The 16,206-nt window shown below is 40.4% G+C and overlaps 1 protein-coding gene across 1 annotated transcript in view; it reads left to right on the top strand.

The window, feature by feature from the left end:
* ABCB11 (ATP binding cassette subfamily B member 11) overlaps positions 1 to 13,126 on the top strand; it is a 43,824-nt gene extending 30,698 nt beyond the window's left edge. Inside the window, exons 20-28 of the mRNA XM_062005228.1 lie at positions 2,933 to 3,037; positions 3,137 to 3,298; positions 5,394 to 5,597; positions 8,246 to 8,487; positions 8,601 to 8,757; positions 9,796 to 9,993; positions 10,804 to 11,010; positions 12,013 to 12,159; positions 12,926 to 13,126. Of these exons, the coding sequence (XP_061861212.1) occupies positions 2,933 to 3,037; positions 3,137 to 3,298; positions 5,394 to 5,597; positions 8,246 to 8,487; positions 8,601 to 8,757; positions 9,796 to 9,993; positions 10,804 to 11,010; positions 12,013 to 12,159; positions 12,926 to 13,126 (1,623 nt within the window). The remainder of the gene's footprint in view (positions 1 to 2,932; positions 3,038 to 3,136; positions 3,299 to 5,393; positions 5,598 to 8,245; positions 8,488 to 8,600; positions 8,758 to 9,795; positions 9,994 to 10,803; positions 11,011 to 12,012; positions 12,160 to 12,925) is intronic.
* The last annotated feature ends 3,080 nt before the right edge of the window (positions 13,127 to 16,206 follow it).

The following is a 16,206-nucleotide window of genomic DNA, read 5'->3' as shown; positions in this document are numbered from 1 at the left end:
GAACTTCCTTGAAGATTCTCAGAAATTAATCCCCAAAAGTGAATGAAGAACTGGCTATTACTGGTCATGTTTTCTGGTCAATTCTGCTCAGAAGTGTACTTTTGAAACAAATTTCTCAGTAGTTCCTTCTTACGACACTTTGGTTCCCATCTCAAAGTACAGGAAATGGATCCTTTGCAGTGAAATTCAACTGGAGGACGTGCTCCAACTGCTATTGGGCATGAAGATCCTGGTCTCAGATAAAAGATAGTCCATGCTGAAACTGATGAAATTCCATGCTACAGATTACTGTAATCAGTGTTAAACATAGCTAAGCATGTTAGGAGAGCTGCAGAATGGGAGAGTTGATTTTTACAGGAGAGATCTGCAAGGAAAAAAAAACCCCAAACTTCTCTGTTCACAATACAGAGATCTCTTCCCAATGAATGTTCTCTCCATTTCCTCCCTATTGCTCTCAGTTTAGGGACACCATAAGCACATACGTGGATGCTTACTTGAATTTAGTGTTTGCAGTAGGAATTCCAGACAGACCAGTAACTGGCTTCAACAGAAACCCTCAAGGTGTCTTGCAGGCATTGTAGTTCTCAGCCTTTACCTACGAGCAATGACGAGCCCAGCCACAGGAATTGGCGAGGCCTTTCGCAACATATTTCTTGTGTAAGAGAAAGCACTTTGAATGTGAATGATAGGATAGAATATTAAAGCAAAGGCTCACAGCACTCTCCCTTTTCTTGAGCACCTTTTGTAAGCATGGATATGGATTCAGCCTCCCTGAAATCACAACCTGTGTTGCCTTTGCATTTCTTGAAATGAAGGCTCTTACTGCCTACCATCTAGTCATAAAGAAGTGATGAACACAAGTTTATTTATAACAAGCATAAATACTTATTGAGACTCCCTGTAGGGTCCTAGGACAATTGTTTTTCTCTCTTTTCAGTGCTCAGTCTTGTATATGATATTTATTCAACCAGAGAGAAGAAATGCAAAGTGTGAATACATACTGTTTATTAGTTTTACTGATTAGAATTTCTCTTCATTTCAACAGAGATTTTGCTGATTGTTTTTCATATGAAAAGCTACCACAGTACTGTAATTAGCTTGACATATATTTGAACAAATGCTCACAATGATAAACAGTTATTTATTCCCCTGGCTATGTTTTAAGATAGCGATGCACATGGCGTGACCACTACTGTGAAGTGCATTTTCTCATTCATGTACCACGACAACATAGGAAAATACCTTCTACAATTCTAAAATCCAGAATCCATGTAGGACACAGTTCACCTTGTATCCCATTCAATCTCAAGTGTTTAACTGGATTATTTCCCCCAGACAACAATGAAAACAACCAAGCAATAACCAGCAGTATCTTTCCTGAAAACATAAATTATAAAGATAGATGAAATCTTTTCACAGCCTGTTCAATTGGGGATCAAACATGACTTATGAATGTACAGCAGATTTCATTAAGGGATAGGAATAGCAGCAGACAGTTATATATTTTGTTCTTACTATGACAGATTAAAACATACCTGGTGATTTCTTTTTTAAAACAAAGATCAATCTGAGAAAATAATATGCCTTGCTACTGATAAGACAGAATTACATTGGAACAACTCTTGGAACACTAAGTGCTATTTTGGTATCATTTTGGTTTTAGTAGGATTTATTTTGTTGCCAAGGTTCTGATGTACAAAGCTAAAATACTTGAGGTGGAATTCCAACTAGAGAACAGTTTATTCTTCTCAAATTCATGCTCTAATTCCTCTCTGTTACTTTGATGCATAGCACACCTTGAACCATAGATAACTTGGGTTGATGTTTCAAGATTACTACTTAAGTACAGTTTTGTGGAATTTTTACATTCTACATCTGTAATGAAAATTCCTCCTCCTCTTTTTGCTGTTAAACACTTACCTCAAAGAATTGAAGTTGATTTTTATATAAGTAAAAGTTAAATGCACAAGCTATTTTTAATTACACCTTACAAATAACAGATTGAGAGATTAGTCTATATATATATAGAGAGAGAGAGTAACTTTTATCTGTGAAATCCAGTTAGAATCAATTTAAAGTTAGTGGAGAATTACAAACATGAGCCATGACTTATACCTGCAAGTAGCAGAAGTAGTTTGACAACTTCAACTAGTTTAACTGACCTACATATCAACTCCTCTTACTGAAAGGAATTGCTAAAGGATGCCTACTTAGATTTGGACCACTACTTCAGCAGCAGCCAGTAACACTGACAGGCGTTGAAAAAGATCAGATCTTAAGAAGAAGAGTTAAAAGGAAAATACCACGGGCAATGGAGCAGATGGTGTGGAGGGACTTGACTTTACGCACTAATGCTTTTTCTCAAGTACCCATCAGTAAACTAATAGATCATATCCACACTCTTTCAGTAGAAAACAGTAGGTTCTTCTTGAAGCCTAGCTATAGAAACTATACTATCTGCTAGTGTTGTGCAAGGAGAGTCATGCACAGGTGTCATTATTTGCACACATTTCATTTTGTGTGGCCCAAGAAAATTGCAATTGGCATAGATTAGAGGGGAGACAAGGAAGCTGTTGCACTGTTGCTTTGTTGCCATGCTATTTATTTCATTGCTGTTCTCTCATTAACACACTAGATCTTTTTGGGTGGATGTTCAATTAATTACAACTAGGGATGGGCCACAAGTAGTAGTAGTCAATGCAGAGACCAAGTATAATAAACTTGTTGTTTAACAAGAGTAAAATGTGACACATTATACCCAGGCTCACCTTGGGAAAAATGAGTAATCAGGCCTTTGGAAGGGGTGAGGGAGAGCTCTGTGTTCGGTTTGTTTCTAGGGTGGACTACTGCATTTGGCAAAAGGGAGTCATGAACAAACCACACACCACAAAACTGACATTTCTAACATCATGCCACCCATTTTTTTTCAAAGACCTTCTCCATTCTTGATGAAGAACAGCAAAGAACCCAGATCAATGGCGTCTGCCTGCTCTTTGTCCTTGTTGGAGTTATTTCATTTATCACACAGTTCCTTCAGGTAATAGCAGTCCAATATGGGTAAATTTTGTTTCCAATCCCCTACTCTGTGGATATCTCTCTCTGCACAATGTATGTATTTATTCTTATGCATCCCCAGGGATATACCTTTGCCAAGTCTGGTGAGCTGCTTACAAGACGATTAAGGAAAATTGGTTTCCAGGCTATGCTTGGGCAAGACATCGGTTGGTTTGATGACCGGAAGAACAGCCCTGGTGCTTTGACTACAAGACTTGCAACAGATGCCTCACAGGTCCAAGGGGTAAGACCTGGTAGTTTAAGAATCACTTTACTACAAGCCCTGATTGAAGGCCTGTGTTGGCACATCATCACAGAAATTAGAAATTAGACCTCACTGCACAAAGTGAGGTCACTGTGAATACAAATTAAGCTATCTCTATTGTAGAATGGAACTAATGTCCTTGTATTTACCTGAAGGCACAAATAGGCTTACAACATTCCTGCCAGAACAAAACCACAAAATCATTCAAATACCAGCCATCAATGGAAGGAGAAGGAACATCCAGTGCAAAAGTTTAAATTTCATTTTTCTGCAGATAAATTAGCATTTTGTCCCAATGCTTAAGCATTTCTTTCAAAAACATGTCAACTAGCGTTTCAGTGACATTCATCATTAATCATGTTCTCAAGTTTTAAGCATGGTATTATACTTGTTGTGACAGTTTTGATTTAAACTGACAGTGCACTTGAAAAAAACAGTTTATGGTACTGGCTGGTCCTCCAGCTGGGGGATCATACAGCCAATTTCAATGCTTGGGAAAGTGAACTGCTAACTCCATGTATTGTGTTCCATTGTGGGTGAGGGTTAAATCCCACTGAGCTATAAATGTTACGTGTCAGAATTGATGCTTTGTTAAAAGTGAGTCAGATACCATTTTACTTGACTCCAATACAAGCAGTTTTCTAGCAACAGAGGAGGAAATGTACAGATTTCTTTGCTACAAAAAACTGTTCTGTTACAGCTTGACTGAAGATGCCAAGTTAGTTTTTATTAATGGAGGTTTTAAGAATTTGAAAGACAAATGAGAAAAGAGGGTCCCCAAACCCCTGTCAGCAGCAATTTTTACAGAATCAGAGAAACCACCTGCAAACCTCTTCAGCCCTTACAGATGCGTATCGGGCATGTTTTAATTGAAATAAACAAGCTTGTAAAACACTGACTGACCATGTAGTGGCCTCCTAAGGGACATCTTTGTTCTAAGCATGTGTAGGGCAGTGAGGCACAGCCATTCACCCACAGCTCTGGGGAAAAAAATACAGAGCTACTTGAGCAGCAGTGTCCCTGCACCTTTCACTGCCAGACACGGAGCTTAGCCAACCGCTGCAGCTGCAGAGCCAGCTGAAGGTGAGAAGCTGCACATAAGTGTCTAGGATCTGACAGTGCCTACATCTGCACCAGGAGTAAGAAGCAGACTCCTGGAGTGGGTGGGGTATTAGAGCTGCAGTGTCCAGGTAAGAGCAGCCCTATGGCTGCTCCTTTTGGTAGCCTCTGCTGAGCTGGGGGGTGTACCTTGCACCATGGCCAGGCCCAAGGGACCTTGCCCTATTGCTGCAGGTAAGAGGAATAGCAGATGAGTATCTTGTGCTGCAATTTTACATCCTGCAGATGAATTTGACTGAAACTAACCAAGGATATAAAATGTTTCTTGTTCTAATACATAGCGACCTACTTCCTATCTAGGGCTGGTGTTTACTGCTATGAAAAAAATGACTTTTGGGTAAATACATTAAGTTTTTTACAAAGAATAGTGTTCTTGAAGTACATAAGGAGAAGATGAATGCCTTCAATAAAGCTGATGTCAAAGGCAGATTTAATTTTTTTCCTTTGAAAATAAGCAGAAATGCAACTTTAAGTCATTCTTGCTCTGTGATGTTTCTTACTGGTTTTAGCACAGCTGAGACTTTTTTGTTAATAGTTAAGTTGCAAAAGGCTTCTGTTTATTATTTAAATAGCAAGACAAACATTAATTTAAAAAAGAAACAAAAAAATAATTAAATAAATTAAACAAAAAATTAAATGTAGGGGCTAAACAGAAGACTCAGATAAGTGATTCCCCAGGGAACCAAGGGATCAATAGATCATCTTTCTCACAATCAGAAACAATTTTCTGAGTTCTCAATGGAAATTTTGGTGGGGGAAGGGAATATCAGACAATGACAGTCCTTCTCTTGACACAATTAGTTGGAAATAGTATATCCAAACTTGTTAAATTTCAATGCAGTCAGCAGCTGTTGGTGCCTTATGATATTTTAATATCATTTAGTATTTTATAGGTTTATAGGGAAAATATTACTGAAGTTGCCAATAATCAATAATCTGTTTCTTTTCTTCGAAGGCAACGGGATCGCAGATAGGAATGATTGTTAATTCCTTTGCCAACATCGGGGTGGCCATGATCATCGCTTTTTACTTCAGCTGGAAACTGAGTTTAGTTATACTGTGTTTCCTGCCCTTTTTGGCCTTATCTGGAGCTATGCAGGCTAAAATGCTAACAGGGTTTGCCTCTCAGGACAAGAAAGCACTGGAAGCTACTGGACAGGTAATATCATTTAAAAACTAATTTATATTTGCAGCCATGTTTAGATGAAGAATCAGACGTTTGGGACCATAAGTAACTCGAATGCAGTGAAATTGGCAGTGTTTTGCAAATAAGTTGTAATATTTTGGCTTGTCAAACCATTGGAACACCATTGGGGACTCTCTGATTGTAAAAGCATTTGCTGCATGGAAAGTGACTGTCTTTTCAAAAGTTCTTAGCCCTAACTGATAGACACAGATCTCTCAGCTGTCCTGTTTCACCTTTGTTGGATTTTATTTAAATACTTATTTGTTGATGCCCCATGACTATGCTGTCCTCAGAAAGAAGTGATACTTGTTCACTGTTTGCACTGGCTGAGCAGACTTAGTCCGTGTACCAAACGAGGAAAAGGCTGGGACATGAGAGGAAGGGATGCCACTTTCTTTGGAGTTCACTCCTCTGCAGCTCTACTGCCTTTGAAATACTTCAAATCCTTTGACTTCAGTTCTGGGCCAATGTGGTCTGGCATGTGACCCAGACTCGTAAAATATATCTAGTTCAACTGTGAGGAAATAAAACTGCATGAGAAACACAAGCAGGCAGAAAACAGGCCACATGAAGAAGACTACCTTAGGTTACCCAGCTCAGAGTAATCCCTGAGCCTTCTCCCCCTCTTCTACCACCAGGAAAAAGAAAGCTTGGCAGGCACTCTCAGAGGCTCAAATTCTTGTCCTGCAGAGCTACTTTAGCCCATTCAATACTGACTCTTGCAGAGTCCCCTCTCTTCTCAATCTCCTTCCTTCCTATATTAAAGTCCTTCCACCCCACCCCATCGGAGACTTCCCTCCACTCCTTTGAGCTCTCAGCTGTCTTCAGCCTCCTCTTGATCTTAATCTGTGCACCAAACCCATGGCCCTTTGTCCCGTTCAGCTCTGCATTTATTGGCAGTTTCTTTCCCACTGCCTGATGCAGCTGACTCAGCCTGTCACTCCCCTCTTGTCCTCTGAAGAAGCAAATCTTCAGCTCCCGGTTCCTATTTCCATGTGTGATTTAAAGAAGCACGTTATGACTGGAGGCACAGAACTTTAAGAAATCATGCTGACTGCCTCCACATACAGATACCCAGATTATTTTTTCTTAAATGGACAGAAGGTATTATGTGAATTAGTATCATTTGACATTGGGATCACTAATGAAATGGATACATTTCAATTCCAGAAAGCAAAGGAACAATTAAGACCTGGACAACTGCCCACATTCAGAATGTTTTAATTATTTACCAAAAAAAAAGAAGTGATAAATCAAAATACTATTTTGACAAGGAGAGAAATTTCACTAATGAGTCAAGGCATCAGGTCTTATTCAACAGGATGATCCAGAGGCTGGGATGAAAAAGGGCACACAATGCTTCAGCAGTTTTAGCCGTGACTGACTATATCTGGTGTTATTTTCTAATTTGCCAGCACTACATCCAAATGCTAAACACTCTGAGTTCTTCCATAATGCTTGTCCATCAGCCATGCTAAACCTGGAAAAGCACAGCCTGAACAATCCAATTCACAGTACCTGCTTATCTGCTCCTACACATTGCATGGTAATGTGAGAGATTTGACTTTTAATTTTGGAGAGGAAAAGAATCCTAAAATTGGATAGAATGTTTGTCATAATTTATAGTCAAGTCTTTTCCTAAATGCTGAAAATTTTCATAAGCCATATACCAGACTATTCCTTCCCAAAGGAAAGTGTCACACTATGAAGTGACTATCAAAGTCCAGGCAAACTACAACATTTTAGACCAACATCTTCATAAAATTACTTGAGATAAGTAGGGTGAAATTAGGATCAATTTGACAAACTGTCAATTTACTTCTATAGACAAAACTGTAGTGCTATTTTTTTGGAGAGAGGAACCTAAATTCTGAGTGGTAACAAAGCACGTTATAAGCCTACAATTAATGAAAGCTCCAGAGAACGGTCCATGGTCATTATCTCATAATTTCCAGTGTTGCATTCTTCTGTGTACATAGGCAAGCATTTGCTTACTCTTTGTCTATGTACAAAGTAAAAATCCTGGAAATTGCTCACTGATGTTAAAGGAAATAAGGTGTTACCCTCCATTTATATATTCCATCTCATCAGACTTTTTGGACATAAATAAGAGAAAGAGGTAGGGTGAGCAAGTGAGGAAAGGGTTTCATTTATCAAACAGGAGTTGGGGGTAGCATCCCTTTCAACTCTTTCCCTGACTATTGCTATTAGTAAAACAAAATAATCAAAATAAGAATCTGTAATTAATAAATACATACAATCAAGAAAATAACAGTTTTGCTAAAACCATATGTGCTGTTGTGGATATTCTATTTATTCACATTCTGTGAAATGTCACAAGTGTGAGCGTGTGCTTGATTTCCCAAGTATGCTTATAAGTAACTCTGCTCTAGTGAAGCAGATAAAGTGCTACTGTTGAGTATGTAAGAAGAGAACTACATGTAGGAAAGTTTTTCTTTAATTTGGCTGATATTTGGGCCAGTCTATATCGTACCTGAACTGATTTATGCATGGCATTAGTGCCCTGTGTTCATGAAAGAATCATGCATTTGTGAAAGAGCATCCTCTACTTTCCAAGTAGGAATTAGGAACTTTTACCTCTATTTTTTTTCCTACCCCAGATTTCCAGTGAAGCCCTCTCTAACATCAGGACTGTAGCTGGGATAGGGAAAGAGAAAATGTTTATCGACAATTTTGAGAGGCACCTGGATATGCCCTACAGAGCTGCAGTCAAAAAGGCGCACGTTTATGGAATCTGCTTCGGCTTTGCCCAGAGCGTCGTGTTCATTGCCAATGCCGTCTCCTACAGATACGGAGGGTTTCTGGTTGACACCGAAGGGCTCCATTACAGCTCCGTGTTCAGGTGACAGCCTGCCTGGTGCCAGAAGCAGGCTCCTCCCCAACAAAGCGAGCCTCGGGGCAGCCTTTGCTTCCCCAGTGGCCCCCCAAGAATGAACCTGTCCCCCTTCCCCACAGGGTGATCTCTTCTATTGTGACCAGTGGAACTGCTCTGGGAAGAGCTTCTTCCTATACCCCAAACTATGCCAAAGCCAAGACATCTGCTGCACGCTTTTTTCAACTGATAGATCGGCTTCCTGAAATCAATGTTTACAGTGAAAAAGGGGAAAAATGGGTAAGGGTGGAGATGAGTACACTGTGATGCCATTCAGCTCAATATAAACTTTGAAGCTGCACTAACAATTTAGAAGCCTGTGAGGATGACTACTTTACCAGAAGGTTATGCTGACTGCGTAATTGTTGCTTGTCTTTGCTCTTTTGAAAGCAGCAATCTCTGTTCTAGACAGAAAGAGTAATAGGACGTGTGGCTATTAGGTATTTGTCAGTATAAAATTCCTGTAAATTGGAAGAGGACAAATTTGGATGACTCACAGAATAGCGGTGTTTCTGCGCCACAGTTCACACATAAACCCGACTCTTGCTAGCTTATAATGGAGGGTTTTTTTCCCATTCACATCCAAATGTTGGGAGCGTTCATGAGGACGTGAATCATCTTTGAGTCAGACAAAATGAAAATGCTCAATTCTCAGTAAATTGAAAAGTCAGGCCCAGAAAATTCAAATAGTTTCTTTTTCATTTAACTTATTTTTATTTCAGAATCAAACATAAACTTGAAGCAATAGTTAGGAACTAAGTACATGAAGTATTTTGCTTCAAACCATGAAAATAAAACATCTTAATTCCCTTCAGAGTTTTGTAAAAGTGTTTTTGAGGAGTTCTGGGAAAACTGACTTGCATTCATCTATGTTTGTAACATTGCAAAGCTCAATTGATTGTATTTTTTTAACCAAATCCAGCCTTTTAAACAAACGTGTTTAGACCGTCAACAAATTTTCACTTAGACAGTGTGTATATTAAAATAAAAAACTTACCCATTTGCAAGGCTGTCCTGTTCCCAGTTGATACCTCTGACTAGTGCAGTACGGGGAAGTATAAGCAGCACTAGTGTTGTGACTAACGGCTTCTTCCTCTCTAGGTCTGCTCTTCCAGTATGGTTTTTATCCCCCATTCTGGGTTAATTTCACAAGCACAAATGTAATGTTTTAAATAAGAGATGCAAGAATAGAATCTGAGGAAGAGTTACTTTGTACTTTACAACTCAGTTTTGAGCTCAAGCTCATTGTAGCATCTTTCTCCTTTTTTTTTCCACCAGGATGATTTCAAGGGAAGCATTGAATTTCAGAACTGTAAATTCACATACCCTTCTCGGCCTGATAGTCAGGTCTTAAAAGGACTCTCCATAGCTGTTAAGCCTGGACAGACTTTGGCATTTGTGGGAAGTAGTGGCTGTGGTAAGAGCACTAGTGTCCAGCTTCTGGAGCGCTTCTACGACCCTGAGCAAGGGAGTGTGGTAAGCAAAGGAAACAGGGTTCCTGGGCTGCTGTTTTTAGCGATGCTGCTACAAGGACTCTACTGAATGTGTCCTTCTGTGCAGCCCAGCAGTGGTGGCATGGACCTCTGCAACTTGGGGTTTCAGCTCCTTCTTGAACAAAGGTGGACTGTTTGGACAATTCCTGAGTATCACTTCAGAAATATTGAGACAAGATCAGAATACTACATGCCTCGGGTGTAATCTTATGTAGGCCATAGGCATTCACCTTGGTAGCTCCTGCGTGAAACACATAACATGTGGTGTACAGTGTGGGAGCACAACTAAAAATCGAGTCTGAATGGAGCAACAAAGAGCCTGGAACAGCCCTAAATATACAGCTTCAACATGCAGCTTCTTTGCAGGTTGAATTTGTCTAGATTTAACTTCCAGATATTGAATTACTAATAGCTTTAAAAGTTTTTCTATCTTTTCCTCATGTAAACACTTAACAATCTAGCTTGATTTCTGTTTCTTTGGAAAAAATAAGTGGTGATGACTGTGCCTGGAAGGTAGCAAAGCATTGTGTCTAACTTTAAGCAATCAAATACTTCACTTATTCTTAAGATTAAGCAACTGTTCTAGTATTTGACTGGATCACAGATACACCCAGAAAATACACATCATGCACAAAGGAGTCACATCTAAGCAGATTCTTCAGATCACTTTAAATCAGTTGGGTTTACACGTTAATAATATGGTTTAAATCATTTATTTTGGCTATAAACTATTTGGGTTTTGCAGGCTTGTGTTTTAGAATGATGTTTCAATTTTTTTCCCATTTCCTGGTAGTTAATAGATGGACACAACACCAAGAAAACAAATGTGCAGTTTCTTAGATCAAAAATTGGAATAGTGTCCCAGGAGCCTGTGTTATTTGACTGCAGCATTGCTGATAACATCAAATATGGCAGTAACACCAAAGAGGTGACGATGGAAAAAGTCATAGAAGCATCCCAGAAGGCTCAGCTGCATGAGTTTGTCATGTCCCTGCCTGATGTAAGTATAGGTGAGGCCTTGGCTGTGAAACTACCGATTGGCTGTGTGGTGTTCGTTGCAGCAGGAGGGGCTCCAAACCCAGAGAAAGATACACATGGACACCTTTTATTTACATTTACAGCTGTAAAAGTAGGAATAAAGAGGGTGTCGTGAGCATTCCTTATGCTCCTGAGAGTCTGGGTGTGATGTGCTACTGAATTTTTGCACAATAGCCAAATACATAAGAGGTTCCAAAGAAACACAAGAAAAAACTTCTTCACTGTGAGGGTGACGGAGCACTGGAACGGGCTGCCCAGGTGGGTTGTGGAGTCTCCTCCTGTGGAGACATTCCAAACCCACCTGGATGAGTTCCTGTGTGACCTACTCTAGGTGGCCCTGCTCTGGCAGGGAGGTTGGACTGGATGATCTCTCAAGGTCTCTTCCAACCCTTAAGACTCTGTGATTCTGTAAGATTTATCAAATTGAAACCAGGTAGGAGAAAAGAGAAGATTTTTCAAAGCCCTGGACAAGAAAAGAGAAGCACAGTTCAGCAGTCAGAGCCTTACACTGAGTCAGTAAATCCAAAGCCTGTTTTCAGCTGTGGGAGATTTGCCTTATGACTAGGGTATGACGCAAAACATCATATGTATTTTGACAAAATATTTGAAGCTGACTGATTATGTGCACTGAAGAAGTATTTAAGTGCAGTGAAATCATATAAACCAGAAGGACATAAAAGGTGTGGGTACAGCTGAGGCACTCAAGCACAATATTTGTCTAGAAAGCCTTTAAATCACCATCCCTGTACTGCCTGGGCCCTTGGGCCATGCAAAGCATGTCTCAGAAAAGCCTCCCCAAAGCTGTGTATCACTCACTCCTGCAGCATTTCTGCTTTGCCAGGTTTTTAAGGAGGTACCAGCCATGGTCAGCAATCTTGCCTCTCTCCTCTTGCTCTTCTTTCAGGTTGTGTATTGCTCTGTTTGCTTACACCTGAGTAAAATCTTCCCTTTGTGTATTTTTCAGAAATACAAAACTAATGTTGGGGCTCAAGGGTCCCAGCTGTCTCGTGGGCAAAAGCAACGCATTGCTATAGCAAGGGCCATCATACGGGATCCTAAAATCTTACTACTGGATGAAGCTACATCTGCCTTAGACACAGAAAGTGAAAAGGTAAATGCTCAGTGATAAGCCATACAGAAGGTGCTTACAGTGATTTACAATGTACAATGCTGCTTTCTATCCTGTAGAGACATCCCAGTGTTCTCCTCTATGTGACCACAATATTATTCCATGTTATTCATTCAGCACTTATACCTTTGACGGTCTTCTCAGAAGATCCAGGAAGCACAGCTATAGCAAAAAGCAGCCAGCTACAAGGGCTGGTAGTCTGTCAGTGAGAGGCAGCCTTTTTCAGAACTAAGCATAGTAATTCTCTGAGTTTCAAAGCATCCAGTGGGAATGGTTCATAAATATGGTTTCTGCACAATAAAAACAATCAAACAAAAATGTATCCAAGCACATAAACTATGAGCTTGAAGATCCAATAAAACAGCAGTGATTGGCCTAAGAACTTGGGCAATAATTTGTGTAGCTTGGTTACACTCAGAGACAGAGAAATGGTGGCAATCTAGAAAGATATCCCTTCTGAGCTGACATCCAACATGTCAGCTGAATAAAAGCCTTCCTTAATTTCTACTGCTGTGTTTACCTGACCATTCTTTGTGTTGTTAACAAACTGAGTTCATGACCCAGCTAAGCATACTGGTAACATAGTCTTTGATTTAGCCTCACAGTCTCTTTTACAAGTGTTGCACAATACGGTTAATGGCTGAAGCAATCTGGTGTAACCCTAATGGCTGAAGCAATCCGGTGTCTCCAGCTCTGTACTCCAAAGTAGTTTGCATATTTTCACTGTCACTTTGTCTGTTGCCTTTAGACTGTGCAAGCAGCACTGGATAAAGCCAGAGAAGGGCGTACCTGCATCGTCATTGCCCACCGTTTGTCCACCATCCAGAACGCTGACATCATTGCTGTGATGTCTCAAGGACTCATCGTTGAAAGGGGCACTCACGATGAATTGATGGCTATGGAAGGAGCTTATTACAAGCTTGTTACCACTGGAGCACCAATCAGCTGAATTACTGTGATTCTAAATTTGCAAGGTTTCTTTTCCATAAGTAAATGCTTGGTGGCAGGTATGTGTATGCTGGTGCCCCATTGTGCTGCAAAGCACCCTAAAATATTGTGAGTTCTGTGGTACCCCTAAATGTCAGCAGCTTTCTACATCAAGAACACTCGTCAGGCACATGCAGGGCACTAAGCTTAAGCTGCCACATTCCAGAAGCAGCTTAGCCCCCTGACAAGGGAAAGGAAGCCTGGAAATGGAAAAGCTCTTTGCTGGTGAGTTGGGGAATTGCCACCATCTGTAGTTAGGCTGCACAGTCTTGTCATTCCTCAGCTAATGTTCAGGGAAAACTCTGCTCTGGTGTGCTGCAAACTGCCACTTCTCTAGGTAAGCTGTGTGAATAAAAAACAATCCCAAGAATGATGCTGTATGTCTGAAGAGATCAAATCTCTCCTAACATACAGCCTGCAGAGGATTGCAGCAGACACCCTTACTGCGGGTGCAGAATGGCCTCCTTCCACCCTCTCCTAGCTCACGCATCAGCCATCCGGTTGGGAAACATGGCAGCCACAGCACTGACACATCAGTGCCCTGAGCCTGGCCTGGCTGTGCCCCTTCCACTAAACCATCAGGGATTGACAAAGAAGGCAGCTGCACAAAAGTAAGGAAAAGCAATCATGAAGAGGAACAGAAGCTGGTGAGGAACACTTCCCCTACGCTCACCACTCTGATCAAAGCTGTCACACAGATTTTGACCAGGAATGAATGCTTTAGTTAAATCAATGTAAAATCCTACCATTGATCATCACAGTTATTTAAATCACTTCTATCAAGATGATGATGGGTATGTTCTCTTTTTTTTCAGAAGGCAAGGCAGCAATTAATATTTTTTACAGAAATCATACACTTATTCAGTAGAGGTGGGGAAAAAACTTGCCACAATTAGGTCTTTGATTGCATTAAGCAGAGTTGATAAATGGAGCAACAATTCATTCAGTAATGACAAAGTTCAGGAAGTGTCTTCTGGCAGAAGCTTGTATCTGTTACAATTTATTATGAAGTCTACTGCATGTTTCTCTGAAATACACTATTGATTATAGGGGACAATAGGACTCTTTCCTTTAGAGACTGGGATCCTGGAGACAAAGCAGATAGGCAGAAAGTCTGAAATACAGTGTCAAAATTTAAATCTTGATTTTGAATAATAGAGTATTAACTGCACAAGTTATTTGCTATGTCCTAAAATCTGCAGCTGGAGCTGGGGAGATTCACTCACTTTATAAAAAATCACACCACAATGGAATTTCTTATAAAACTATGCTGAAACTTGAATATGGGTGAAAACTTTGTTTGGATCCATCTCTTAACTCCAGGCAGTAACACCAAATGTCAACTTTTGTTCTATTCCATTAACAGAATTACTTCAACAGATCTTACTGAAATCACATAGCTGACATTGAGACCATATTTTCCCAAGGAAGTCTGTATTTTAATACTTAACTGAAAATGAAAAAGGAAACTGCATTACTGGCCTTTTAAGCTTTTCCAAGTTTCAGAGCAATAATAAGTTTGGCTGGCTCAGGAGTGAAACTATTGACAGGGCAGCTATCAATAAGCTATTGACATACTTCTATGATATTTAAGTTATATTAGTATTTAAGGCCGTGGAAAAATAACAGCTCTGTATTAAAAACTATGATGACTATGTGTACTTATTCCACAATTCTTTTGCCTAAAGGACACCACTTTTGTGACCCAAATTATACCAATAAATTGTGGTTTTTACTGGCTCTTGTGCTTTAGCACCTCATCTCTTACCCTTCAGATAAGCATATGAGTATCTTGCAGCAGGTACTTTCACATATTTAGATGACATCTGTAACAAGGGGCTGCTGTGCAGGACGGAGCTGTTGAGAAGGTTAACACAACTATATTAGCCTCTGCCTGCAGAGGAGCCCACCATCTCCTTGCAGGAGGGCAGTGACACAGGCTCAGCTGGGTGGTACAACTACACTTCATCATAACATCATCCTGGTTTTAGGCAGCCAAAAATAAATATTGGGAGATGTGTTGGGAAGTGTGCCTGTAGAACAGTGGGGTACACAAACAGTTGCTTTGGTCTCATACATTCTTGGGTGCCAGCTCCCGCCACTCTCTACCTGTGTGCTGCTGACACAGTTGCTTATAAAGCCCTTTAGTACCTGTGAAAACAGATTCAAGTGCTAGCAGAGCTTCGTGCATGTCTGGGCATGAGCAACAAGCCTTGTTGGACTGCCTGGTGCAGAGCTGGACTGGCCTTTCCTCTGCAACTGGGCTGACAGGTAAATCTCTCAGCTCTGACACTTGGAGACAAGGCCCCTGAGCACACCCAAAGGTGTTTGCTCACCGTTTTCAGTGCCAGTCCCGAGTTACTGCAGTCACGACAGAAGTAGGCAACGTTGTTTGCTGTGTCCTGCTCTATGTTTCTCTGCATGGTCCATGACAGGTGCATTATGTATTTTCCAACCACCTTGTTCCTCTGGATAAAGACAATCATGATACCACTTTGGAATGGCATCTGAGCAACTGCTCTGCAACAACAGCCCTGCTCCAACTAGCTGGCTCTGAGTGAGGAAAAAGACAGCTTAGACCAACCGTCCAGCCTTTTATGATGCCTCTGGACTTCACTTACTTGTGGTGAATAACAAAACACAGAGCAACTTGAATATGGGTGAAATCATTTACAGAAGCAAATCTTTGTCATAGCTGTCTGTCTTCATTATTTGTTTTTAATCCCATTAGCTCAGTAATTTTGCTTGAGGAGTCAAAATTAAAGAAAAAAAAAAGGGTACAGGCCATCTGCTGTGGGCAAAAACATTGGAGAACAATGAAGGAAGATATCAGGAGCTGCATAAAGGAGAATACTCCTCAAATTGTTAAACCCAGATGATTAATTTTCTTAAGTCAAGGTAACGTTAGTGAGTGCTTAAGTAAGGATGTCTGTTTCAGATCTGCTTCTGTAATTTGTATCATGATCATTCCCAAGGGTCAACTCAAACTGTCCACCTTGTTTTCCTCATTAAATAAGATTCTTTCCATTCCAAATATCCTAC

This window comes from Colius striatus, chromosome 11, assembly GCF_028858725.1.
Source record: "Colius striatus isolate bColStr4 chromosome 11, bColStr4.1.hap1, whole genome shotgun sequence".
Lineage (NCBI taxonomy): Eukaryota > Metazoa > Chordata > Aves > Coliiformes > Coliidae > Colius > Colius striatus.
This window is presented reverse-complemented; position numbering and strand designations above follow the sequence as displayed.